General features: G+C 39.8%; 1 protein-coding gene across 5 annotated transcripts in view; it reads right to left on the bottom strand.

Moving 5' to 3' along the window:
- ltbp1 (latent transforming growth factor beta binding protein 1) overlaps positions 1–27,388 on the bottom strand; it is a 115,668-nt gene that overhangs the window by 72,877 nt on the left and 15,403 nt on the right. For all 5 annotated transcript variants that reach the window (XM_058651264.1, XM_058651267.1, XM_058651265.1 and 2 more), the window contains exons 3-4: positions 16,569–16,899; positions 1,612–1,757 (exon numbers count right to left, since the gene is read on the bottom strand). In XM_058651264.1, the coding sequence (XP_058507247.1) occupies positions 1,612–1,757; positions 16,569–16,899 (477 nt within the window). The remainder of the gene's footprint in view (positions 1–1,611; positions 1,758–16,568; positions 16,900–27,388) is intronic.

Genomic DNA, 27,388 nt, shown 5'->3' on the forward strand with positions numbered 1-27,388 from the left:
GAAATCAACATTCAATTCACGGGCAACAGCTCTGGTGGACATTCCTGCAGTCAGCATGCCAATTACACGCAACATCTGTGTAAATCGGCAGGCATATACCAACCTGTCGTCCAGCTGAAGCGTAACTATGGGTTGTTTTGGCCAAAGACCCATAGGTAAGTTTTTAACTACGCACACGTGTTAGTGAGGTTAAGGTTAGGGCTAAAAAAGACAGGGCTAGGCAGTAAGTTACAGAAGCTTCTTGATGACAACACACCCAAGGTAACAGACTGCTATTTATACGACAGCTATGCCTTTTGAGAACTGTCCTCGAACGAAACATCAGGTCATATGCAGGAACTACAACCCACAGTTACGTTTCGTTGGTGGACAGTCTCGCAAACACAGGGCAGCTTGCCTTGACGCAGACACCTCCTGACATACAGCGCTAAAACTTCTTGCAAAGTGCCTACCAAATCCAGACGTAAACTAGGAACTGCATTCAGCAACAAAATCCTGAACGGTGCATCAATGTACAGTATGTAGCAGATCCAAGCTAGCAAAGACTGAGCTGAGGAAGCAATTGAGAACAGTGTGATGGGGGAGAGTCGTCTGTGGTAGTAGACAACTCTCCCTGTGCCCTGTCAGTGACAGCGGTGGTGTCACTGGAGTGCTCCTGGTTGTCAGACCAAGGTGATATCACCAAAAAATGTTAGAAAAAGCACAAATGTCCTCGTCTGCAGAGCAATATTTTTGCACCAGGGAATTCTGGCAGCACTGCAGAATGTCTGTTTGCTGGTTTGTTACACGTTTATCTTTGTCAAGTAACAACAGTGTCTTCCTGCATGAGGAAGATAGCCATTTTGATTATTTAGCCATTTACTGAGCAATGTTTCAGCTTCTCCCTCGCCACAACGGATATTTCTATGCCCTCCTGATGCAACCCTCCCATCTATGGGTGTGGGAAGGGCACAAGGAGAACACTGAATGTGCCCCCCTTTGCTCAGAGGTACCCCAGCCCTTGATCTGTCAGGATTCAAAATGGTAACCCTCTGGTTACAAGCCAAGTTCCCATTCCACTCGTGAGCAGCCCTAGTCTGTATCCATTAAACAGCCTTTTCCAGCAGGAAATTGAAGTTTGTGTTGCTATATAAACAGCTCACTCTCCTGTACCAAAAAAAAAAAAGAAGCAGGAATTTAAAATCGCAGCACAGAGGAGTTGTTGATCCACTGCTGCCTCCCTCAGAAGATTAATTGTGTTATTTTGTCACTTCCTTTCTTCAGAATTACTTCAGTGACACAAGCTTACCAAACGAGGCAGCAGTAGATCTACCACCAGCTTCTGTGTCAAGCTAAAAACCCTTATATATCAAATTATTGCTGCAAGCCACAATGAATAACTGCTTCATCAGAATTATGATAATGATGCACAGTAATGCAGCTGAACTGAAAAAGTAACCAAAGTCATTTTTGGCAGTGACACAAGCATCCGTGACTGTGATGGATTGTGTATCTAAAGTCTGAGCATTGGTTTTTGGAAACCACAGGAAATTGGAGACAAATGGAAGAAAAGTACATGTTAAATAACTTTCCAAAACCATTGTTATTTAGAAATTCTCTCTTCTTACTCACCATGGAAGGGGCTGTGTCCCTCTCTCAGTGGGATCGGCCTCTCTGGATGGGACTGAACATGTGTCTGCGTGTGTGTGGTGTGTGTGTGGTAGTATTTGGGCTTTAGGACGTACTGCTGGCTCTGAACTGGGTGCATGGGTCGGATCCTGCAGAGAAAGAAGCAAACACAATCACAATTAGGATTGTAAAAATGCAATGGTATAACAAGCTAATGATCCTGAATATTAGACATACTGTAAATCCAGGCCATAGATATTTCAAATAAAGACTATGGGTCTTGATGTGATCAGCAAAATATAAATATAAAAATATATGTGTATGACATAATTGTTTTTCAATGGCCATACAGCAAAAATTACACACATGCTTCATGCTACAGTTTTGCCATTCAACCATTCAGAACCATTCAATCACACATTCATACAGCGTATCTATGTGCAGCACTTTTTCTATCACACATCTATCATACACACTCACACACGCCAGTGTGTTGCCCATGGACACATCTGGGGATTAAACCCACAACCTTCTGGTTGACAAAAGACCCACTCTACCACTGCACCATTATGTTGTGTCAACTTTTGTTCATTCAGAAAACATTCACACGTAGCTTAGAGTTGATTGAGATGTTTCATTTAGATGAGTTTGGAGTCGTCTGTCAGTAAAGAGGAAACAGGACACTGAAGCAGATAATGACAGGTGCATGTCAAGGGACTCTGGGGATCCCAGGCAAAACATAACATTAAACTGAAGTAACACTGGGCCTTGATTGTGGTATATACAGGTAGCTGTATGGTAGAATTTAAAGGGGTTCTAACAAATTGTTCCTGTAAACTTTCCCTATCCCAATGCAATTCCCCTACAAACATGAAGTTAAAAGAAAGAATGCTGACCAGCTGTTTCAGTCAACACTTCTTTTGACTCATAGGACATGGACATTTTAACTTGAAGGGGAAACAAGCATTCAAGAGGCCAAAAACATACCGTTTTTTGTCAGGTCAACGTGACCTTGACCTGTAACCTTTGACCATTCAAACGTAAACAATTAATCTGTGATTCCATCTGAATATCTGTACCAAACGTGAAAGGATTATCCCTCGATAACACATTCAAAATACAGAAAAAGCTTTGTAGGTCAACCTTGATCTTGGACCATCAATATCTGACCACAGCACACTTGGGTCCAAGGCTCCGACCTGATATGAATATCCATCGCATGGATAGATTTTATTATGACTACACACCTGACGTTAGAATGTGTCCTTGATGTGTTTCCTGTAATCATACAAGATTAGATGTGGCTTCACACTGATGAATATTTTTAAAGAGACTGACTATACAGATGTTTCTACTGTCGACATGAGAGGTGCTTAAATGAATCAATGCTCTTCTTAGATTTTAACCGTAACGAAAAATAAATCATATGATCACTGTTAGTGTAAAAACTGTCTTCTTTTTCTGGGATTTAATAATCTAATTTCCTAATACCCGTGTATCACGTAGACTTTATCAATGTTTAGTCTAAATGCCACAGTGGCTGCTTTTAATCTGACAGCTGACGAGCAGTGCTTCTGTATCTGTCTGCCTTTTTTAGTTGGATGTGACCTTAGCCAGTCAATACTAAATGTGCTTTAGATAAATTTTTTTCCCATGAAAGATATGTAGTCATTAGTGTCAGGAAAACAAAAACTACACTGTCCCTACGTCGTCCCTTGAAATAACAATTTCTTCAAGTGTTCCCAAATTCTTCAAGTTCTTCAAGACCAGCGTCATCTTCCTGCATTTCCTCTGACCACGGCTTTCCTCTCTTATCAGTCTGGGAACTAAACCAGACTGCTCCCCAATGTCCTCAATGATGTGTCATTTCCAAGACTATGTCCTCTAAATACAGTGTGAAGTACAGGTCAGGACATTGTTTGTCATCTTGACAGCACTAACAAATGTTCAATCTTGAAACATTAAGCCAAACACAATCAGAAGGGAACCACAGGCCATCTTTACGCTTCACCACATGCATTTACACCTGGTATTAACATGCGTGTCCACGTCAAGGTCTGACAGCTATCCGATCACGGTCATCATCGCTTATGTCACCTCCTCCTCTTCTTCTGCAAAGATTTCCTGCAGCAAACTACAGCGTCACATCCTGTGTGAGTCGCACTACTGTATGGACTTCTCTTTGCTTTTCGAGGCAGGCGAAGAACTCATCTTTGACAAGCAGAAAAGTGATGAAAGCAGAAGAGAATTGGCAGTTTTGTCGCCACTTTCACGTTAGCTCAGAGCCACCGACAATTTTCATTAACTGAGTTGTTGTGTTTGGAGCAGAGACGCATCCGAGACTCTTCACATTTACACTTCTGTTCAATAGGGTCACAATGTGTCTCCAAAAGTATTGTGTAAGTAAGTGTGAAGTATTTACACCTTTACTTACAAGTGGTCAGGCGCTGTGTGCATTTGCAGTCCGATCACATAAATCACATTTTAATGCCAGGTGTAAAAGAGGCCACAGTGTAACTGTCAGTTTACAGCCTCATTAAAGCTGCATTAGGCAGGTTCATTGTTGAGGTTCATTAGTAGTTTTAGTCCAATTCAAAAGTGTTGGGGTCATGGCGTGAGAATCTCTCATCAGGTGACCACATACATATACATGAACTCTCTCAGATCACTTAATTTACATTAGGTTAAAAGGTTATAGAAGAAACTATTAATAAACTGCACGAAATTGTACCTTTTTAAGTTTGTGGTTTAGTCTAGGGCTGCAACTAACATGTATGTCAGTCTGTTGCTGTTGATTTTCTAAATTAAAGCTTTACCAAAACAACGGTTTCTGCCCCCAACTAAGGATTTTCTTGGTCGACCATTGGTCGTCATTTTAAGCCATTCGTCGACTAATTGTTGGCATATTGAAGATTTTTATGTAATAATTATTATTGTTTTATTTATTGCGAGGCAACAAAAAAATTGGAGTCCCAGATCTGAGAAAGGATGTTATAAGTAACATTTTTAACACTGTTCTACACTACATACAAAACCCTAAACTCAACCTTATTATATATTAATAGTAAACATTAAACAGATGCACCACGCATGGATCGAGCCACATATTTCAACCTGTGCAGCGCAGTAATGACTGTGAAAGGATTGGAACAATCAGCAAAGAGGATCTGAACATTTTGCTGAATTTAAATAAATTAGAACATCATACTAACTTTTAACAAGAACACAACTTCAAAATGAGAACACAGTAGCCATGACCCATGACACACACCACGGCAAATGTCAGATCAACCAGCTGGTAGAGTATACACGTCACCTTCTTGGGATCATCCTTCACTCTCTCAAGCTTTGGACTTCTTATCTGACGTTCTATTTGATAAACTTTGTAGTCAGCAGCACATCAGCCATAAACACTGAAGTGACTTCTATCGAACTACACAGTGTGACCACACTCCCTTTGTTATGTGTACAATAGTGCGTTCCATTTGGAGTTGGAACTCAGAATTTCCGAAGTCAGGAATGTGCATTTCCAACTGAATAACAAGGAGCAACTTCATCAGTAAATCAGTCGTAGATCTCTTTCATTTCTAACTGTAGACATGTTGCTATGGTTGCGTAGAGCATTGCTATTGACTGGAGATGTTTTGCAATTTCTCGACTGGTGCACAGTAACGTCACTCCCAGTTCCAACTTCCGATGTAAATGGAACAAGTAGTAATCCACTTGAGGGCTGCAATTAACAATTATTTTCATAATCTATTAATCTGTCGTTTATTTCTTCGATTAATCAAGTAATCGTTTGGTCCAGAAAACTAAACTATAAAAAATGACCAGTGTTTGTCAAACCTGGAAATGATTGTTTTTGTCCACAAACAAATGATTGAGTTTGAATGATTTCTTTGTTTTATGGAGCAAAGAAGTTGAAACAATCAAAAATCTAGTTAAAATAATGAAAAAAGCTTCAGTGTTTCTCACCACCCATCTTCAGACACTACCACCAATATAACTTGAAAGAATGTGACGATATGGCAGAGAGTCCAAAGTCATCTACACAAAGACCATCTAGAGTTAAACCTTGAAACTGCTCGTGTACGTCTTTAGAGGGAATAACATAAATATAGTCAGTCTATTTCAGCCCTCTGATCCTGGCGTGGGCCTGTGGTTTAAAATAAATGTCAGCATGAATAAGTTATGTACTGTGTGCTCATCAGTGTTTGGCCATCTGTTAGTAATTGGAACCTAGAGGCATGATCCTCTACATCCTCAAATATAAAAAGTAATGATGTGGTTGAACAAGCACTGTTTATACTTATCACAAGTCTCACTTCATCTTCTCAATGAGGTCAAATAAACAACACAGTCAGAGTGAATCATGGAGATAACTCACCCCAACAATGGTGTCCACTCACTTTATGTTTATGTTTCTTTTTCAGTCTTAGCTGAATGAGTGCAGCTGTTATTACAATGATATTGGTACCAACTTCTACATTTCTAGTATCTAATACTAGACCATTGCACCTCTGTGTTTCAGTGCATGTCTGTGTGTACTTGACATTGGGATCAAAAAAGATTTAATAAATGTAATTGAATCCAATATATGTTGCCATAAAAAGAAGGGGGGATGATCATTATAGAATATAGAATAAGTAAGAATAATATAATAAGAATAATAGAATAATATTAGAATAAGTAAAAATATATACTAGGGCTGCTGCCATATTTGATTCATTTGTCAATTATTTTGTATCGGTCCATAAAATGTTTTTCAAACATGGAAATGTTGATGTTCTCAATTGTCCATATACCAAAATGATTAAATTTTAATTATTGTTTGTTAATTGGAACAAAGAAACCAGGAAATATTCACATTTAAGCAGCCAAAAAAATCTGAAACTTGTTTTAATAATGAATGAAATAATTCATAATTTATCAAAATAGTTGATTCATTTAGGAACCAATTAATCAAGTAATTGTTTCAGTCGTTATATATAGAATAGATAGACTCTTTATTCACTGAATGAACATTTTGACACTTGGACATTGCCCTGTTGACTGGTCTTACTTCTGCATTGATTACTATTAAAGTTCAACAAAGTAAATAATAAAAGACTTCCTACACAGAGAGACAGAGAGAGAATCCATCATCTGCTCATAAATTGAAACGATGATATTTATGCATCTATAAGAAAATATAGACAAGGCTATGTTACTGTGTTACATCCCGTTTCTACATGCCTCCTTCACTTAATTGATGATCACACAAGATAATAGCGATTCTGTACTCAGATGTACAACAAGGCAACTGAGCAAAATACTTAATTATGATGTCATCGTTATTTCACACCACACCATCTGTGGTTCATGTGAGTCCCGATCCAAACTGAGTGGTCCATTTGGATCGCAATGCAAAAACAGTACAACACCATTATTGTTTAGCATCAAATGTATTTTTTTGAATCGCATATGTGGACTGGAATTAACATAATAAATCCGACAAAAATATTAAAGATTGAGCATAGATAGGCTGTCAAATCAAGGATATGGATTAAGGAAGAGAGCAGGGCCACAGAAAAGAGACAATAAACATGGAGGAAGAGTCATTTGTCAGCTGAACATACGAGGGTGGGCTGAAAAGATCATAGGCTGACCATGCAAGGGTTGAATTTGACCAAATTTGGTTTATTGCTTCCATTGGTGTTGCAGCATGTGGATGCACTTGGTATAGAAGCTCTCGTCCTCAGATCATTCTGCTACATGAACTCTGGCTCAGAGTGGTGAACCCAACACTCATCCTGGGTTAGGAAACATTCAAGAAAACCAGCTGGATCTGCTTCATAACGACGTTCTCCTGCAACATGATCAGCCTGGTGTGGTGTTGATCAGGGGTCAAAAGCTGTGGCACCCCTCGAGTTGAAACCTTCCATAAGTGTGTTGTGCAGAATGTTCTCTACTCCTTTTGTGGGAGATGCTTTGACTTTCTGATTAACAGTCAAACGTCTGTCATCCATCACCATGTGGGGAACAACATTTAGTTGAGAAGAAGATCGTTAAGAGCAATGAAATATGGTTGGGGTTAAAATGTGTTTTAAAGTAACTTTTTCTAACTATATTTAGTCAATTCCATGTATTTTGTCATCGATATACATACATATATATATACATATATATATATATATATATATATATATAAATATATGTATACACACATATTTCATCTGCCCACTTTTACACAGTGATAAAGCTGGAGCATCATCCGCTAACGTAGCAACCATATGAGCATGAACGTCTTTGGGTTGTAACCCGTTTTTCTGCACGTTGGGTAACACCACGCTGCCAAATTTTGCCTGTGTTCACAAAATGTCTCTCGTACTAATATTCAAGGTACCCAATTAGCTATGAAATGCTGGAAGGAAACAATGCAATTAGTATCAATAAAGTTTGAATGTAACGCATGCCGAGTTTCATTGCTCTGGCATTACTCCTATACTATAATTACTATAATTTATTAAAGTAATTATATATATATATATATATGTTCATAAAACTATAATAACTCCATTACTATAAGACTCTGGGTTAGGGTTAGCGGTCCAACGCGCATCAACACAGACAGATTTTAGAGCCGCGCGTGTATACCAGGGCCTTTAGCCTATGAACTTTTCTGCCCACCCTTGCATTTTCATCCCATTCATATGACAGCCACACTACAAATAGACACAGATAGATACTCTCGTTGGCTCAGCTATGACCTTGTAATGTCTTAAATGGCTCAAAGCTATATGTCGGATATGTGAATCTCCTTTATAAGTATAATGTACAGATATATGTTCACACGTGTGCGGAATAGCGAAGTTTACAATACAAATATAATAAAATCCTCTGGACAGTTTGATTCCTGATCAATGTGTTCAGTCGATGCACGATTGTGTGTGTAAACAAGTATAGTCAGTTAGTGTTGGTGTCTAATGTCCTGTGGATGTGAGAGGTGACAGAATCTATATTCAGACACACATATGGAGTGCGAGTATGTTTATCAGCATTGTTTAAAGGTCATAATGGAACACCCACTCCTCAAAAAATTCCACCCTAAAAATAAACGTCAGTTAATAATGTCAACTTCTAAATTTGCAACACTGAATAGTTAAACTGTGCAATTGAATGAGGTATTGACATGTAGTCACACATGTGTTAGAACCCTCATAAAATCAAATAAAAACATGGATACCAAATAAACTAAATTTGTTTTACTTTGCACATATTTTCAAATGCATCACAATTCTCTCTTAAAATATTATGAATCAATTATGAAACAGCCATAATCAGAAAAATCTATTAGGAAAAAGGTTGTGTTTTAACACTGTGCTTGTTTCAAGCAAAGTCTCTACTTTCTCGGTCGAAAATACTGACGCTCAATACGCCTTAACCAATAAACTGCTTAAACATCACTGTGGAAAACGTTTGACTTGTACCAAGTACGGGAAAGAACTGGTCAGAGCTGTGAACAACATCCACTGGCTCTGTGGAAAAAAAACGTAGTGGTCGCACATGTGCGAGTAGATGTAAAATGTACTCAAAATGTCTCAAATGTTGGTCACAAAAGTCTGAAGCCCTGGGACACATGTGCTACTATTAAACAAAACACCAACTAACACTAACTGTTGTGTATGTACATTAGCAGAATCCGGTGAATACCTATGGATCTACAGACACTTGTTCCTAATTATATGCAGAGTGCAAAGAGTTTCAAACCCCCAGTTTAAGATGTGAGGCAGATAGAACAGTGACGGCAAGAAAGAAGCTATAAACACAAGATCTCACTCCAGTCTCAACAAAATATCTGGCATGAGTGCATGCACTGGCAGTGACTGCACTATTAAATGAAAAAAAGTCAGAGCAGCTTGGAGAGCGTCCAAGGAATGGTTACAAGAGCCTGCTAGTCTTAAATATCAGAGGAGATTTGACTCATTTTTGCATAAACAGATTGGTGAGTTAGAGTTGTTGGGGTGTGTGTGTGTGTGTGTGTGTGTGTGTGTGTGTGTGTGCGTGCGAGTGTGTGTATAAGCGTCTGAATCTGTTCAGTCTCGGCGTTAACTGCTCTGGCCGCAGTCACAATCCACCACCGACCTCTACGCTCTAGTCGTCCAAGTCTTCTTCCCCACGAGAGCTGACATACTCTGGTCTATCGAACCCACTGAACCTCACCAGAGCACTCTCATGTATTAGTAGTATTGTATCTGAGGGCAGACAGACTATCTCTGCACTGTGTCTCAGGGCTTTGTTCTAGGTTAGTGGCTCTCTGACTGCTTGAAAGGTGGGATCAGACAAACATGGCTCTCACTGAGTAGAAGAACCATAAGATGATAATCTGCAGGGACAGCTTTGGCAAAGCGGTTTTCTGATGGACTCCAGTGAGCTGACACTGGCAGGAGTAAGTAAAGGATTGAAAATATCAGTATTTTATGTTTGCAGACTCTGTAATGAAACTTATTTTAGCCTGACAGTAAACAAATCTGTGTTGCTTGTGGAGTTTGCATGTTTTCCGCTCACAGTCCCAAGACATGCACATTGGAGTGAGGTTAAATGGAGACTCTAAACTAGAGCTGAAACAATTCATCGATTATGAATCGGTTACTATATTAATCGACAACTATTTTGAAGCTTTTTTCATGATTAAAACACAGATTTCCGATTGTTCAAGCTTCTTAAACGTGAATATTTTCTTAATTTCTTTGCTCTGGATAACAAAGAATTCATTAAAGGTGAATCATCATTTTGGTTTGTGGACAAAACCAGATATTTGAGAAAATCATCATTTCCAGGTTTGACGAACACCGATCAACATTTTTAAAGGCGACATAGACCGGAAGCTCCAATTAACGCTGCGTTTGTGTGTGTATCTGCGTCATTACCTCGTTTATGAAACCCTAAAGTTTCAGAACAAACAGTTCAGCCACTGCTGGGAAAATAGGGTTTTATTGTTTTTCCTGGGCTCTGCGAAGCGGATCGGCACTTCCGTTTGCTGATGATGTCATCAGTAAACCTCACCACTCCTCTCACCACCGTAGCGCCTCCTGGTGCGGGCACTAGTCCGGGCACATCCGGTAGCGTACATTCAACCGCAGAAGAAGAAGAACTACTCTCGTTGTAGCTGCTGAGATGCAGAGCATCCATCGTGCCAGAGGGGGAGCTGTGTATCTGAGAGCTGACGTGCTAATGACGTCACTTCCAGGTACCTGGCCAATCACAGGACAGTGGGAAAGCTCTCGTTGGCTGGCCAATCACAACACAGTCCACATTCTGGGGGTGTGGTTTTGGTCTGAAACAGCGCGGCTGATGAGAGCGTCAGTGAGGAGATATTTCGATCGGCTCGTTTGCAGCGACTAGGAGGTTTTTAATCATGAAAACAAGTTAATATATGTAAGTAGACCTCCATAACTAACATATATGTGTGATACAAGCATTCTATGTCACCTTTAAGGTTTTCTGATATTTTATGGACCAAATGATTAACCGATTATGAAAATAATCGTTAGTTGCAGCTCTGCCAGTGACACTGGCCCAACTCCTCAAACACAGCCTGTAAGTTTGGTCCAAACTAAGTGTTCTCAGTACTAGCATTAGCAGTTCTGTAGGTGCACTAACCTGTGCTGTTATTCAGTGGCGATTTTGGTCTGGAAATTCTGGTGGGGCCATGCAGGAAAATCTTATAATGCAATCCAGAAATACCACATATTAATCTCATACCCTCACAACCAAAACACAGTAGCAAGTGAGAGTGGGGACCACAGCACCTTTGACACAAAATTGCAGCTGAATAATGTCATCACAAGGCATGGGCCGGTTACCGGTTTCAAGGTATACCACGGTATGAAAAGTCACGGTTTCAAAACCGTTACTGCAGTATGAGCGTATTTGGTTTTTTTATGTGACGTGACGTCTCGTCAGAGACAAAGTAGAGGTCCCTCACGCCGTGTGCAGCTGCAGCGTAAAGTGCCCCTCCCCCCGCACCTGGTTGCTGTGAGTGACAAACAGGCAGCATGATGGCTGAAGGAGGCGAGCCCCCCGAACTTTTCCCGCCGTCTAAAAGGACCAAGTCGACCGTATGGGAGTACTGCGGCCACCGTTAAAAGCCAGACAGCCACGGCTTGTAGGAAGAGGGTCGCCCGACATGCAAAACATGTTTTGGCCCACCAACCGGAAAAAGAGGACGTGCAGCATCCGGTACAACCAACTATTCACATACAACTACACGATGTGTCTACAGTGGACATTGCGTTCATGAAATGAAAACTGTGGACATTTCTTTGGGGACAACGTTGAATTTATTATTAACTTGTGCTCCACGACATAAAATCTTATAAACCTCCCCTGCACAACAGCGCCCTCTGCTGGGGCACAGCCCTTAATGCAAAGACGCCGCTGCTGTTATTTTATGTTATTAATCTCTTATTGGACGCCTGGGGAAAGTAAAAACAGTTGTAATGATGTCATAGGCATGAGGGGTGCTCGGACGTTCACGTTCAGAAGAGAGGAATAATAAGAAGATCCAATCAGACCAATCTCTTTGCGAGGTACGGAGTTTACGTCGATCTACTCGGATGTCAATACGAGTCAAAGTCAAAGGTAAAAATACAACAGACCTGAAGCGTCACTTGGAGGAGAGTCGTTCAGAAATACTGTACATGCAAAGGTCATCTGTTGTTCTGCTGTCGCTCAATTTAAAATATAGTTCAAACTGAAACAAACCACCTTATTTTGGATTTTAAATAAAAATACCAATTGACATGTAATATTTCACAGTCTTAAAATTGAAACAAACATGTGTAAATCTTAATAATAAGTTATTGATAGATTGGATGAAAGAGAAACATTTAAATAATACAAACTTTTTAGTCATGAGACAACAACAAATCGAAATTCATCTTGTGTTGGTACAGAGGATGGATGTTAGGGGTGGGGTGTTGTTGTAAAATAAAGTCTGAACTGATTTACTGATTGATTAAGCCATAACAACAAACTGGATTTGTAGTAGATGAAAACAGCTTATCAACGTCTGAGAGCAACTTGATAACAGACAAACATAAATCTTGTCAGCTCAGTGCATCTGGTGTCAGAAGCAGCTTCTGTAATACAGCTACACCACAGTGAGTAGATGGAGGAGTTTAGGCCTAGTTGCACCAGAAGGAGACGGATATATATGGGTGATAAATTAAAAGACAAACCAGCCCTCACCTCTCCCCTTCTGCTGCTGCATATTGTGGCAGAGGTACGTGATGTGCGCTTGTGTGATTTCTGTATTGTTTAGCATTGTCATTATGCTAATATGGAGATTATCATGCTAAAATTGACAAGCTGTACATGTTTATTTTATAGAGGGCACGTTTCCCTGTGTTTCACATGCTGATGGGAGTTTTCTTTTACTTGCTTCGTGTCAGAAATAAACGGAGACGACCTCCAAAAGATATTCATCGTACGGCGAATTCTTCACAACGCACAGCGCAAAACTACACCGGTTACACACGGAAACACACCAAACCAACAATTACTAAAAACACACACAAAAACAGATTTTGCACGGGCACTGCACTAGTAGGTTTTTATTTTAACAACAAAGATTAATAAACAATATATATTTTTACGGCCCAGGTTAAATAGGCAGCCCATATGGAGAGCATTATTATTATTATAATTATTATCATTATTATTATAATTATTATTATTGTTATATACTAGAAGGAGAAGAAGAAGAAGAAGCTTTATTATCATTGTACAAGAATACAACGAAATTCCGTCTGGCTGCATCTCTTGTGTGTGTGTGTGTGTGTGTGTGTGTATGCGTGTGTGTGTTCAGATCCACTCTAGCCGTCCTGAAGGCCTCCCAGTCTCCTGACCTCGGTGCTGAATCCCTGGCCTGACATATCGATGGTTTTGCACAACATGAGAGTATATGTCCAAAACAATATTTTAACCCACCCCTAGGATTTAGATACAGTATAATGAAATAATTTAAAAAAATGTTGTAAACATTATATCGTACTGCACAAGCAACTTTATGTGTAAATTACATAAATAGTTAACAATCAGTCTATTAAATAAATAAAAATCGGCCACTGATTGCTGATTTTTAAAAAGATAAAAGCCATACATCCGCTTGAATAGTCATCCCACCTGTTATTCAGTCCACCTCTACTTGGGTATCTTAATTGGCATATTATGTTAATCAGCTATTAAATGAGTTTCACCGTTATTTCCTTCTCTCCAGGATCAGGATAAGAATCAAACCTTTGTGTAGTGTATGATTTCATTCCTGATTGCACTCAATTACTCTCTTTTTCCCCCGCTGTCACACCTTCAGTGTTTGACTGCTGCAGCGTTTGACCCGAGCAGCTGAACCACAGTGACAGCCATTATAACAGCATTATTATGTCAGCCATGAATTATGGGCTGGACTACAATGATGTGTAAAGCACTATTCATCACTTCCTGTAAGCACACACACACACACACAAGTAAATGTGAATTGAAACTGGCCAATAATGTAATAATACAGTATTTAATATGATGCGACAGGATATGATGACAAGGAAGTACAATATTAATCGCGATAAAAGATTAAAATAAATGAAGCAATTGAGAACAAATGTTTAAAGGGTTTAAAGATAATACTAAATGTCAAGGATAAAGATAAGATGGATTGTTATAGAAATAAATACATAAGTAAGTCAGTAAGTAAATAAATAAATAAAAAGACAAATTCAAAGGAACGCCATTCTACAAAAAGCTAGAAGACGTCACTGATTCCGCGAGGCTCAAATGCTCAAGAAGGTTGTTCCAAAGTCAAGGTTTTTGAAAGATTAACTACAGCATTAGTCTCAGTTAAAGTTTATCCTCTTCCCACATTATAACATTTACAAAATAGTGGCTGAGAGCATGTGAAAACAATTACAGCTGTGGAGAAAGGAATAATAAAGGAAGAAGAAAACTGTTTCTCTCCAGTGTTCTGTTCAGGATTTTTTTTAGGTGTGTCTAAAAATTGCAAAAAATGGTGCAAACGTTGTTTGTCTACATGTTTGTTGAACAAGTGGTTTGAAACTGGAGCATTTACGTTAATATTCTGTACAAACAATGGAGCAGTGCATAAGAAGGAGAGGACAGAACTCCCGCAGCCACACAGACACACTTTAGTGGGGACCAATGTGGGTGAATGTCACTTCTTTACATCTGTTGTACAGGAAGTTTGATAACGGTATGTTTACATGAACATTCTGTAGAAACACGTTCACAGACTTCGGTCCCCACTAAAGCACATAAGTCTGTAGCAGAGTCCTGAACGGGCCCATTATTTACAACATACACCCACCCACACCCACGAAGCTCTGTAACAGAACCGACCCGTTAATCGTCATTATGTCAACTGTAATACCGCACCCGCCCCACAACCCGACCCGTAATTATGGTTAAATACACACATTGTTGGCCAATTAACCACGGCCAACAATAAAGAACTAAAAATAAAATGTGCACTCTCCAAATACGAGAGATCAAAAGACATAATGAAAACAAAAAAGCAAAAAACAACAATGTTACACAATATTCCACATTCATTCCACATAGCAATGCAGTGGAGCCATGCAGTGAGTCTTTTTTTCCCCATCATAGATGACGGCGGCATCTGACTTTCAAAATAAAAGCAATTTTGGCTTGAATAATATTATTTAATTCCTGTGGTTAAGGATAAAGCAGGAAAAGTGGGTTCCTCAGAAAACTATAGGCCCATTGCTCTAGCTAATATATTGTCCAAAGTTGTTGAACAAATTCTCCTGGAGAGGATTAAAGAACTAATTATCTCTACAGATAATCAATTTGGGTTTAAACCTAGACATGGTACAGATATGTGTGTATAAGGAACTGCTGAGCAACTATAAGAGAAAAAACTGTTTTTATTTGTTTCTTAGACGCCTCAAAGGCATTTGATAGGGTGAATAATGAGACATTATTTAAAAAATTGGGTGCAGTAGGTGTCCCTAAGTATATAGTCAGAATCCTGTCCTATTGGTATGCCCAACAGACCATGCAAGTTAAATGGGACAACTGCTTATCTGCTCCTTTTCATATCAGTAACGGTGTAAGACAAGGGAGCATCTTATCTCCTATTCTGTTTAATTTCTACATGAATGATTTATCAAATAATCTAAGCTCATGTAAAACAGGCTGTATGGTCGGCAGTACAGTGATGAACCATCTTATGTATGCTGATGATTGTGTGATCTTCAGTCCTAGCTCAGCTGGTATACAGCAGCTCCTTAATGTGTGTTCTGTGTATGGGGAACAACATGATATAAAGTACGAGTCAAAAAGTGTGATAATGATTTGCAGAACCGTGGAAGATAGACATATGACTTTTCCTGACTTTAAACTCTCAGGCAAGGTTCTAAATATCTGCAGTGAAGTGAAATATCTTGGTCATGTGATCACAGACCAACTGACTTATGTATAGTGACACGCGCTGCACGTCTCAGTTTTGGGGGCATTGGTATAAGTGTCTTTTAAAAATGAGTCATTAGATTATTATGTTTTTTTTGTACTGTACCTTTTGTACTGTGTGTCTTGTTTATTACTTTTTGTATGGACCTTGAGTCTGAAAATAAAGCTTATCTATCTATCTATCTATCTATCTATCTATCTATCTATCTATCTATCTATCTAACTATCTATCTATCTATCTTCTTCCCGGTGTTGTGATTTATTACACCCTATGGTTAAAAAGGTAACAATTAGTCTGCTGTGTTGTGACGTGTTGAGAAAGACCCTGAACCCTCCAGCTGTTCCACAATCACTCCACAATCATCAAAGGCAGAATCAATGAGCGACTGGATGGATCTAAAACCTGGTCCCAGAGTGAGATCAGCTGCATTTCCCTGAACAATGTACAGGTGAAATTAAAGTGATGAGGCACTTACTGCTGCTGGATGTGTTGCTGGATGTAATGTGGTCGCACATGCTGAGGGTACGGCTTGACAGTGAGTTTCATCTGAGGAGCCATGTTGCTGGCCGGTGAGGGCGCAGAAGCGTAGCCGCTGGGAGGCACTTGCTGAGGTATGGGCCGCTGGGGCACCACATTGTATCCATTATTATTGTGAGCAGTGGTGGGTTCATTCCCCGGTGGTGCAGGAAAGGGCTGCGTGGATGCCGTCTTCTGTTCACATGCCTTCCCTTTAGAGCCAGGCTTACAGACACAGAGCTGAGGCCTGAGGCACATTCCTCCATTCTGGCACTGAGGGCTGCAGTTGGCTATAACACCAAAGCCAGACAGAGGAGAGAGAAAAGGAGACACATTGGATAATGAGTGACAATGAGGTGATACACAAAAAATTGTGATGCAATCATGTGTACAAACTAGTGCTGTCAAACGACTAAAATATTTAATCATGATTAATCGCACATTTGTATCTATTCTAAATGTTCCTCGATTTCTTTTTGTCCCATTGTTTTTTCTCATTTTAATGCTTTTATCAACATAGAAAAGTGGATTGGCTTTCTTTTTTGAGACGATATCTCACCCTGCATATTTGGAGTTCTTCCTCTTATTGTGAGAGCCGCACAATAATAAGAGAGGCTGTGTATCACCTGCAGTGTGTGAATAAAGAGCCGTTCTTCAACGCAGACAGAGTCCCGTGGTTTAATGTGTTGTTGCTGTAACGAGCTAATCCGAGCTAAAGGAGCTAGCGGTCTTCGGTGGTCTCCTTAGTACGGTTGGGGGGTCTGCCAGCTTGGTTGGTAACACTGCATTAATCATTACTTGGATGTGGGGAGTGCGTGGAGAAATTATCCAGGCTGCGTTGGATACGGAGAGCCCATCCAGTTTTTCTAACGTTACTAGTTGTTGCAACAGCATGTGAAAAAAAACTGCAAAGTTTGCTAAGCCAAAAAGAACGTTAATCTTGCGATTAAAAAAATTGTTGTTCAAATGTTCACCAAATTCAATCAACCCCAGCTGCTGCTATGTCTGCTGCTTTATCTCACCATGAGACAGCATTGTCTGACTTAACTGCTCACTCCCCTGCACCAAAGTCTATAGAGAAACTCTGATTTTACGTCACAGCACACAGACGTTTGTTGATCCACTGCTGCCGAAGTTCAACAGTGTTATTTTGTAACTTTTTAGTGATAAAAACACTTCAGATTAATATCAGCGACACAAATTTACGAAAAGAAGGCAACAGTAGACCAGCAGCTACTGACCTGAAAACACTGATTTTGTCTATGGACTTTGGAGAGTGAGATTACGAAGCAGACCTCGGATTCAAACCCTGACTGTGTCATACCAAATATCCACCAAGAATTTGGTGGATTCAAACTACAAAATGATAGTAGAGCGTGTGTAGCGTTATGTGTGTGTGTGTTCTTCTACTGTGCAGGAGTAAAAACCCTGTAATTACACAAAGCTCTGTTGTCCCCAGGGAGATGATGATAGGGGCCTCCATTTATCAACTACAAAGGTTGCCTCACAGACAGCAAACAGCCGTTTCCATTATAACACACACACACACACACGTGCATGCTTGCACAGATACAACATATTGGTGGAGTACTTTGATGAATCCATCAAAATTTATCAAGAAGAAACAAGAAACAACACTGTGCCTCTGAAAATCCATTCAGTCACATGGCTGTGGTTTCCCTCTTCAGTTGTATTTTTCCTCCATTTAAACTTTATACACTTAAAATGAACTAAATTATAAGCAGACAATCATGTGACTTAGGGCGGGGCGATATACCGGTAGTAAGAGTTATACCGGTATATTTTTGAAAGAGATATGTAGTTAAGACAATATCGCCATACCGGTATATAATATATTATTTTTATGTTGTATGTGCGAACGAAAACGTGGCGGACACGCTCCAGGTGGAGAGTGAGCAGTTGGTGGCTAAAAAGAATAATGGTGCTGTTATTTTCCTAAATAAAATGTGTACTTTTAATCTTATCTGTACATTTTTCTTAACCATCTTGACACCGAGGCTCTGGTCTCGGGGTTTCTGGTCTCCTGTCTCCGGGTTTCTGTTGTACACTCCGGACGCCGGGATTCAGCTGTCAGCTGAGCGGCCAACCGGTGAGCTAGCTAGCTAACCCGTTTTGTTCAAAATATCGCTATAATATCGCATATCGCCATTCGAACAAAAAATATCGCGATATCAGTTTTGGTCCGTATCGCTCCGGCCCTAATGAGACTATGGACCCGTTCTATCCTGACATCCTGCCTCCTCTGAAGAGATTCACTGCTCTGTAAGTTTACTGGACTCATTAACATGTATTTAACTCAATGTTACCTTTAAACTTACGTTCAGTACATTTGAACATGTATTTTGAATGTATAGATGAGTGTTTTTCTAGTTGACTCTGTTTCAGTACAAGAAGGGGGACGTTTTGCTTGAGCCAGCCGATCAGTCATCAGTCACTTACTTTTCCGTACATTAATCATTTTCATAACTCTCTGAGCCACTAATTAGATGAATAAGCACAGCGGAGAGGTGACACACCCTTAGAGACCACAGGGAGAAGAAGAGGGAGGGGCCTCTTCTCTCCGGCTGCCTAAACACACACACACACAGTCCGGTTTCCATGACTTCAGAGGACATTTCATTGACATATTCTTTTCTGGAGAATCACTCTAACCTTAACCATAATCACTACTGGCTTAACCCTAACCTTAACTTAAACATACATGTCTTCACCATAAAATGTATTCATTTACATTATGATGTCACAATGTAAGTGAGTGAAATACATGTTGTTTCCTTCCTGGAGACGTACAATAAACATTTTAATTTTTATTTTGCTGGAAAACAAAACTATTCCCAGTCCTGCACTTTCAAGAAGGAATGGAAAAATATTTATATCAGTTTGAATACCACATATGGGTCACATGGTGGAATAGTGGCACTGGTGTCTTCCAGCACAGTGAGTGTGTGTGTGTCCTGTGATGGACTGACGACCTGTCCAGGGTGTCACCCTCCAGCAGCCCTACGACCCTCATGTGGAGGATACAGTGGTAGACAACTAATAAATGAATGAATGAATGAATGAATGAATGAATGAATGAATACCATCAGACAGATTCCAGTAAGATAAACTTATTCAACATGTGTATGCAATGCTCAAACGTGTCATAATAGACCTTTTTCACAACAGATATTTGTCAATATGAGTAAAAACATGTTACCAATGGCATTAATGCTATTGTTCTATTGCTAAGTGTACGGGACGTCACACTAAATACATATGTCTTGGATATTCTGGTTGTATTCACGCATGGACTTCATAGCTTTACTGTGTTTGGTTACAAATGCTGCACCTACTTTTTGGAGAGTACTGTAACTAAGGGGCTGTCCATACGAAAGCAAGTCTCGGCGAATCCGCTTGAGTTTTTTATTGTATTGCATTTTTCTCCACACATTAGTGCCATTTTGGGAGAGTTAACCATTTAACACCTAAGCCTCAAAATGTCCATCTGGACTTTTTTTTGTTGCTTATTTTAACCATAACCATAAATGTTAAACCATAAAATGTCCTGTGAGTTAAGTGCTTTTGCCCATTTTTGCAGAATAACTTTCAACATCTGGCAGTTCTTAACAATTTACTGAATGTTAAAATAGTGTATTAACAATTTAAAACGAAGAAAGACACTGTAGTTTTACATGAACACTTGAATGATTTTGCATGTTCAATTTGAAATTTAAACAGTATAAAACATATTTGAAGGAACATTTGTTTGAGTTTTTGTCTCAATGTGCAAAAACAGGCCAAAAAATGGAAACTATGTACAAGCATTTTTCCAACTCTCTCCTCTCGGGTGACAAAGACGCTGATTCGCCGGCTTCCTGCAACAGCACGAGTGAAATTATTAAATTATTATTATTATTATTATTATTATTATTATTATTATTATTATTATTAATAACCACTTTCATTATTAATAACCACAACACTTTTACTGTAATTGCAATTATGGGAATGTAAAGTATGCTTGCCGTCGTCTGTGATATGCTCTGTGTTAAAGGGTTAAAAAAGAGTCCCAGAGTGGCATGGTCTCAAAACGTCACCCTTAGTTTTGAGAAAACTATGACATCAAAAGTCCCACCTCTCTCTCACTGAAGATTGTTTGGTCTGTTCAGGTCTGTTGTATTTTATTTTCTTAGTTGCTCTTAGCTTTCTCCATTCTGCATGTGGATAGGGCCTTAAGTGGATAAAACTACTTAGCTCATACCCCCAAGGCATGACTTTACAGTTGAAATAGCATAGAATTGTTCACATTTCAGGACGCTGACAGCAGAGCGACGTCAGCGTCCCAGCAGCATCTACTTTCAACACGTATTATCAGTTGAGTTACACCCCTCCCCCATGGAGCGATTGCCTCAAAAAGTGACATCACTGTTGTTGTTGAGCTGAGTTATGTTAACATTTTTGAAACAAGCACACAGCTCATTTTCCACTTTGCTCTGAAGTTTTCCTGCTTTCTTTTCCGACCAGCGTAAAAACTTTTCGCCCCCCAGCCTCCTGGCTACGGCCAGGAACAGAGGCTGCCATCTGTTCTGTGAATAGTTTTCTCTCTGCCTCACTCCCTCGCTGACTGAAGTCAGCTACATAAGTCAGCTATGTCCTGTGACAAGGATGACAGACTAAGTGATTATAATTTACTTGTTAGCTGGGGACAGGAAAGAGATCAGTCATGCTGATGTCCTTGCCCTTTTGATCAAACCATGCTCGAGAGCCCCCACACCCACGTCTCCCAGTGGTCTGTGAGATGATGAAAATATTGTGTGTGTGTGTGTGTGAGAGAGAGAGAGAGAGAGCATGTGGCTGTGTTCATGTGGTAGAGAAGCATAATGATTTTCTTTGTGTCACTGCCTCCATGCCTTTAAATTCCAAAGTGAGGAGAAGAAAATTGCTCTGGCCTTATGGGTAACTGCAACAGTCTGTCTAACCTTGCATGAGGCTGGGACAGATGTTCACTGAATTCAGAAGCAGGTACTGGCTGGAGGACATGACATTGATATACTGTATTTGTGGGGTATTGAATTCCACATTATCTGAGTCACGGCTGGGCCTTGGAGCTCAGATCAACTCTGATAAAAGTGTCTGCTGAGAATCTTCTGCTCTCACTAATCCTCTGGGTGGGAGATACACACATATCTCTCCCCCGGCCAGGAATGACGCCATAGAAACTCTGTCATGTTACAACATTCTAGAGATTCTGAATAATGCAGTAGACCCACTTGGACTTGTCTCCAGTGATGCATTCATCACAAGGTAAGCGATCACTTACACTTACACTGATTCAGTAACTCGGTGGATGTTGTCTGACACATGCTCAGGACTCTCCAGGGCAAAATCATCCTGATTAATCCCATATGTCCCGCCTACAGTCTTCTGTGTTACTGTCACCTTCAAGTTCCCTGAAGGGAAACTCTGTTTTAAGCCTGCTCATAATTGCTTTTAGTGATATAATCTGTATTTGTATCACAGCCTGTCATTGCTAGGGATGCACCAATACGACTTTTTCAGTCTGACTGATACCTGGGCTTTGCATATTGGCCAATACTCGATACCGATTTGACTGTTGTTGAATTAATAAACTGAAGACTGAAGACATCAGGCTCGACTTAAACTTTACTTTCCTAACTTAATAAAACAAAATGTAACAAATGAACTTATACATATAAATGAACTGAATTGTTATTTATTAAAATAAATAATTGTGGACAAGGGAAAATGTACAGTGTGAGGACAAGTATTTGGTCAAAATACTTCTGGCTGCGACCAAGAAGGCACATATAGACTCCCACATATATACTGAGACTCCAACAAACGGAATTCAACACTAAATGGGACAAATGGACAACGTATAAATCTCACTGCAGAGACGCCACTGGAGACTCTGAATGAAGTTAAAAACATTGTAATACCACAACAAAAGGCATGTATCCCTCTGACACTGCAGTTTCTTTTTTTCCTTAAAAATAAATAAAGAATGAGTTCTAAAAAAAAAATAATAATAATTGTGCACCAGCAGCAACTTAGACAACACGCTAACTAAACAGGAATCGACGTCATTTCTAAACATGTTATTCAAACATGAAAATCTAAATCCAATATAAAATTCTGCAGCTGAAACTGATAATAAATAAATAACTTATTCAGTTTATAATACTGAATAGCTGTACTGTACACGGGTGAAGATGAGGAGGCTGGGATTGAGTCAATCTAATCTTCATTGGCTTCACACGTTTCTCTACTGCCCCAACTTAGTCTCACTTTGGCAGAGAGCTATGGAGGTCAAACTTAACCCTGCACTACGTCTCCTGAATAGTCTCAAAGGACACGAGGGAATAAGTAGGAAAAAAGCTCAGAGGTCAGAGGTCAGAGGTCGTGCCCATCACTGCCAAGAGAGTCATACTGAGAAACTTAGATACGGAGGAAGCAACCCAACCTACATGGAATGGTTCAATCAGAGACAGCTTCATATGAATGACTAATATATGGAATAAATGGTAAATTGGACATGTATATGGAAATCCAATACCCCTCCCCCCTTTTTTTATTGACTTTCTTTATTAGAAGCCATTTCAAGACAACACAGCAGTGCAATGTGACAAAAGACTTCCATTCCTCCAATTTTTCATAATTTCAGAGCAATACTTGTGGACTTGCAATAGTACATAGTAGTAGTAGTATAGCAATAGTATTTGTAGTACATCCACAAATAAGGAAAAAATAAGTCATAAATAATAAAATAAATTTTATAAAAAAAAAAATGCATCAATAAAGAGTCGCGTTTCTGGGGGACGAATAGGGAAGGTGGGGTTCTGATTCCGAATAAAATGTCTTATCTGAAAGAAACTAAATAGGTGGGAAATCCACTGTAAATGTTGTAAACACAACAAACGGAGCAGTATTTCTACCGACCAAATAAACAGGAGCACGCTGAGCTCGCAGACTCTTTCTCTGGAGGAGTGGCTAGAGGAGGACGGTTAGTGACGGAGGACGGTTAGTGACAGAGGACCGTTAGTGACGGAGGACGTTAGTGACGGAGAAGCGGGACAGTGACGACAGCCCGGTAAGAGCCAGCTAATACGAAAATTCAAATGTAATGGGAGGTGTTTAGCCAGAGAAGGCAGTACCCATTTTTAACACAAAATACGTAATTCAAATACTTTACACAAAACTACCAAGAGTTGGACCTGGAAAATACTTCCGAACACCCGAGTTTTTCCACTCGCTCCATGATGTTGCTCCATGTTTATGACTGAGGTTTGATGTAGCATGTGCTGCACTCACATAGAATTGAAGTGCATAGATAGGCATCATAATTTAACTACACGTAACAATGTTTAAAAAAAACTAATAATAATAATTGAAAAAGGTTTCGTAAATTGGCAGCAGCAGCCAGTATTTCGTCAGTGGACCTCTTGTGTGATTGCAGAAGTGATGACATTTGAGAGAAGTTTCCAGGATCTTTGAATGCATCTGGTTTGCTGCCCCTCTGAGCTCAACAAGCTGTGAACCCTGCATTACTTTTACTAGCTCTCAGCGTTAATAATAGTCATATATTCGACAAATAGCCCCAGGTTGTGATCAGATCTGAGGACGAATTCAGACCTGAACATATATGTGCCTGTGATTGGATCTCTCAGGGTGGATATTAACCCTGGGCCTAATTGTCAACTACACTTCACTATTGCACTATTCCTTTATGATGATTGACAGCTAACAGTGATATAATTAGAGAATGGCAGCAGAGATTGGTGCAGCAGGAGCCAGTGCAGCTGATTTCTGCTCCAGTAACCTCAGCTCTGTTGCTCCAGTGTCCGGCTGACAGTGCTGTCAACGGCCCGCCAGGAGAGGTGCTCTGCAGCGCAGCAGGATTTCATAACCCAGCTCTGACCAAGAAACCAACCTTTTCTTTCTCTGACTGTGTGGTTTTTCACTTCCTCTGTAATGACCAAAGATATTAAAACACAGGGTCTTCAGTAAAACATGAGTCACGTACAGGAGTGCGCTGCAGCTGACCTTAACTCGCACCACATGTGCAGAGTGAATCATGTCTACTGTTGGTAACAGCAGATATCGTGTTGCATCCAGGTGTGTGTTCAATCGCTGGCTCTGCTGTCATTTACACATTCAGTCACTGCATTATGTATCCTCATGTAACAGCTTATTATGGGTTCAGAATTTCACTAAAACATGTTGTTTTTTTTTGTTGTTTTTTTTGTACCTGCAGAGGATTGTGACATAATCGTGCACGTCAGGGGTGGGCAATTATTTTCGCCAAGGGGCCCCATGAGAAACAAAAAAAATATTTGTTGAGGGCCGGGCCAACTTTGAATAAATTTTAATTTAATTTTATCTCTTTTATCTAAAAACTCAATAAATTGTATTGTTTTGGTGTAAATTTAGCAGCATACAAACACACAATAAACACAATTACTAACCAACTCTATTGAAAATATCAAATGACTACACTATATAATGAATAATATTATACTATACTTCTGTCGTCTAGTTCTGCACAGAGCGCACCTGCACGCTTACACACACACACACACACACACACACACACACTAATGCTGCAATCACACCGGATGAGTTTACATACAAGTGATGGTGCTTCGCTGGTTAAATAGTAAGATAATAAACATGGAGGGAGATAATGATAACTCCTGAACTTAAACCGAGACACTTTGAAGAAAAGTACCACAGACATCGTTCTTAATGTTGTCTTCTATATCGGGTGCCTCCGACTCCTTTGCGCGCTCTTCATCAGATAAGTTCTTGTATTTCCCTTGGTGTTTGGTCACGTCGTAGCGATTCAGATTGTAATCCTTAAACACAGCGACTTGTGTACCACAGACTAAGCACACGGCTTTACCTTTGACGCCTGTAAAGAAATATTTAGCAGTCCATGTGTTGAAAACGCGCCATTCGGAATTAACTTTTCTTTTTTTAACGTGAGCCCACATTTTTAGGGGGCCAGGGGCAACTGGCTAGCGTCACCTGTCGCTATGCAGACAGACGCAGATACGTGCGTCCATACGTCAGGCTTTTCAAAATAAAAGCAACATAGTTGTATTGCATGCGCACATAAATACTTGTTCATCTGTGTTTATAACTGACATACCGACAGGCCGTAAAATGCCCAGGTCTGGTGTACGTGGATTGGTATGAGAGCGCACATGCTCTTTCCAGCGAGAATTGATTCAAGGCAGCTGGGGGTAATAAGTCCATTGTTTGCGGCAGTCTCTAATTTGGCTGTAGATGTGATAGAACCACTGTATTTCAGTTGTGTGTGTGTGTTGGGAAAGTTTGAGTGGCCAGTGCTTGTGTAACATATCCTTCGTCTGTCTACAGATGCTGACTGTCCTTTTTGTGTTAAAAATAGAGACTGAGAAACCCTGAGTTAGCATCCTGGTCTTCCTTTTGTAAACCAGAAGACAACGCAGGTACAGGGTTATAACTTTGAGACTGGCTACACTCATCTTAAGCTTTACTGAAAAGCAAGGACAGCAATAAATATGAGACTGAGAGAACAACAGCACGCTGTACATCTCATCAAAGGAAAAGTCTGTGAACAATGACATTGACTAGTTGTGAACAATACAACCTCACAGTAAGGTGAATCCCTCCATTGTTGAGAGATCGCCCTTGCTGTGCTTGTTACGCGAGGTTAGTGTGTGCATCATTCGGACACAATACCCAGAGACAGACCCATTTTAATTGACGTGACTCTCCCCTTTTGGCCTGTGTGACATTTACTGCACTTCCCTTTTACAACACCTGCTTTCATCAGCCCTCCACCGACAGTGTTGTTGATGGATACAATAATAAGCTGGAATGAGCTTGGTCAGTGGGCAGCAATGTTGCCAGGCATTTCCTGTCTTCAAACCCAAAACAACCCTCTTACGGTTACATGTATGCTACTCTCATTTGGGTTTAACAGGTTGGTTTAGTGGTTAGTGCTCTTGCCTTTGCAGCAAGAAGACCCAGGGTTTGAGCCCCGGTTGGAACAAGGGCCTTTCTACAGCATCTTCTTCCTGTGTGTGTGTGTGTGGGTTTGTCCAGAGAAGGGGACTTGCATATATATGTGTGCATATACATATATATAAACCTTACTTCTTTTTATAAAGCTTTATTAAAATAAGTATACATTACAATGTATACAACCTAAACAGGCATTTACATGTAATAGCATTATAACTGTTCCTCTGCTTTTGGAAATTAAATGTTGCTAGGGTTTTAGGCACAATGAGCAGGTTAGTGCAAAGACAATGTGAGTTTTTCTAAAAACAAATAAAATATCACATCACAGCGTTAAGGGTCAAACGTAATCTTATGAAATGTAATTTGAGAATTCAGTTTAGTTGTGTGGGAATGTATGATTTGTGAGACAAGGTTGAATGATGGATATTAGGAGACTGATAGGACAGAGTCACTGCATGTGAATGGGTTTTAGTGATGATATTAATGGAGAACTCAAAGTTAAAATTAAAGAAACCAATAGCATGGTGCACAATCTGCCAGCAATTTTATTTTACTTGTTTGGATGTAAGTCTATCAAATTGCATAAAGTGGTGTTTTGATCTACGTCCGTTTGTCACAGACGTAGATGTAGAGCAGGAGGTCACCTCCGACGCTAAAGAAAACAATCCATTGTAAAATTTAAACAAAAATATTTCACAAATTTGAGGTAAAACATTTCAAAAAAGTATCTCAGTGCATAAGTTC

This window comes from Solea solea, chromosome 15, assembly GCF_958295425.1.
Source record: "Solea solea chromosome 15, fSolSol10.1, whole genome shotgun sequence".
Lineage (NCBI taxonomy): Eukaryota > Metazoa > Chordata > Actinopteri > Pleuronectiformes > Soleidae > Solea > Solea solea.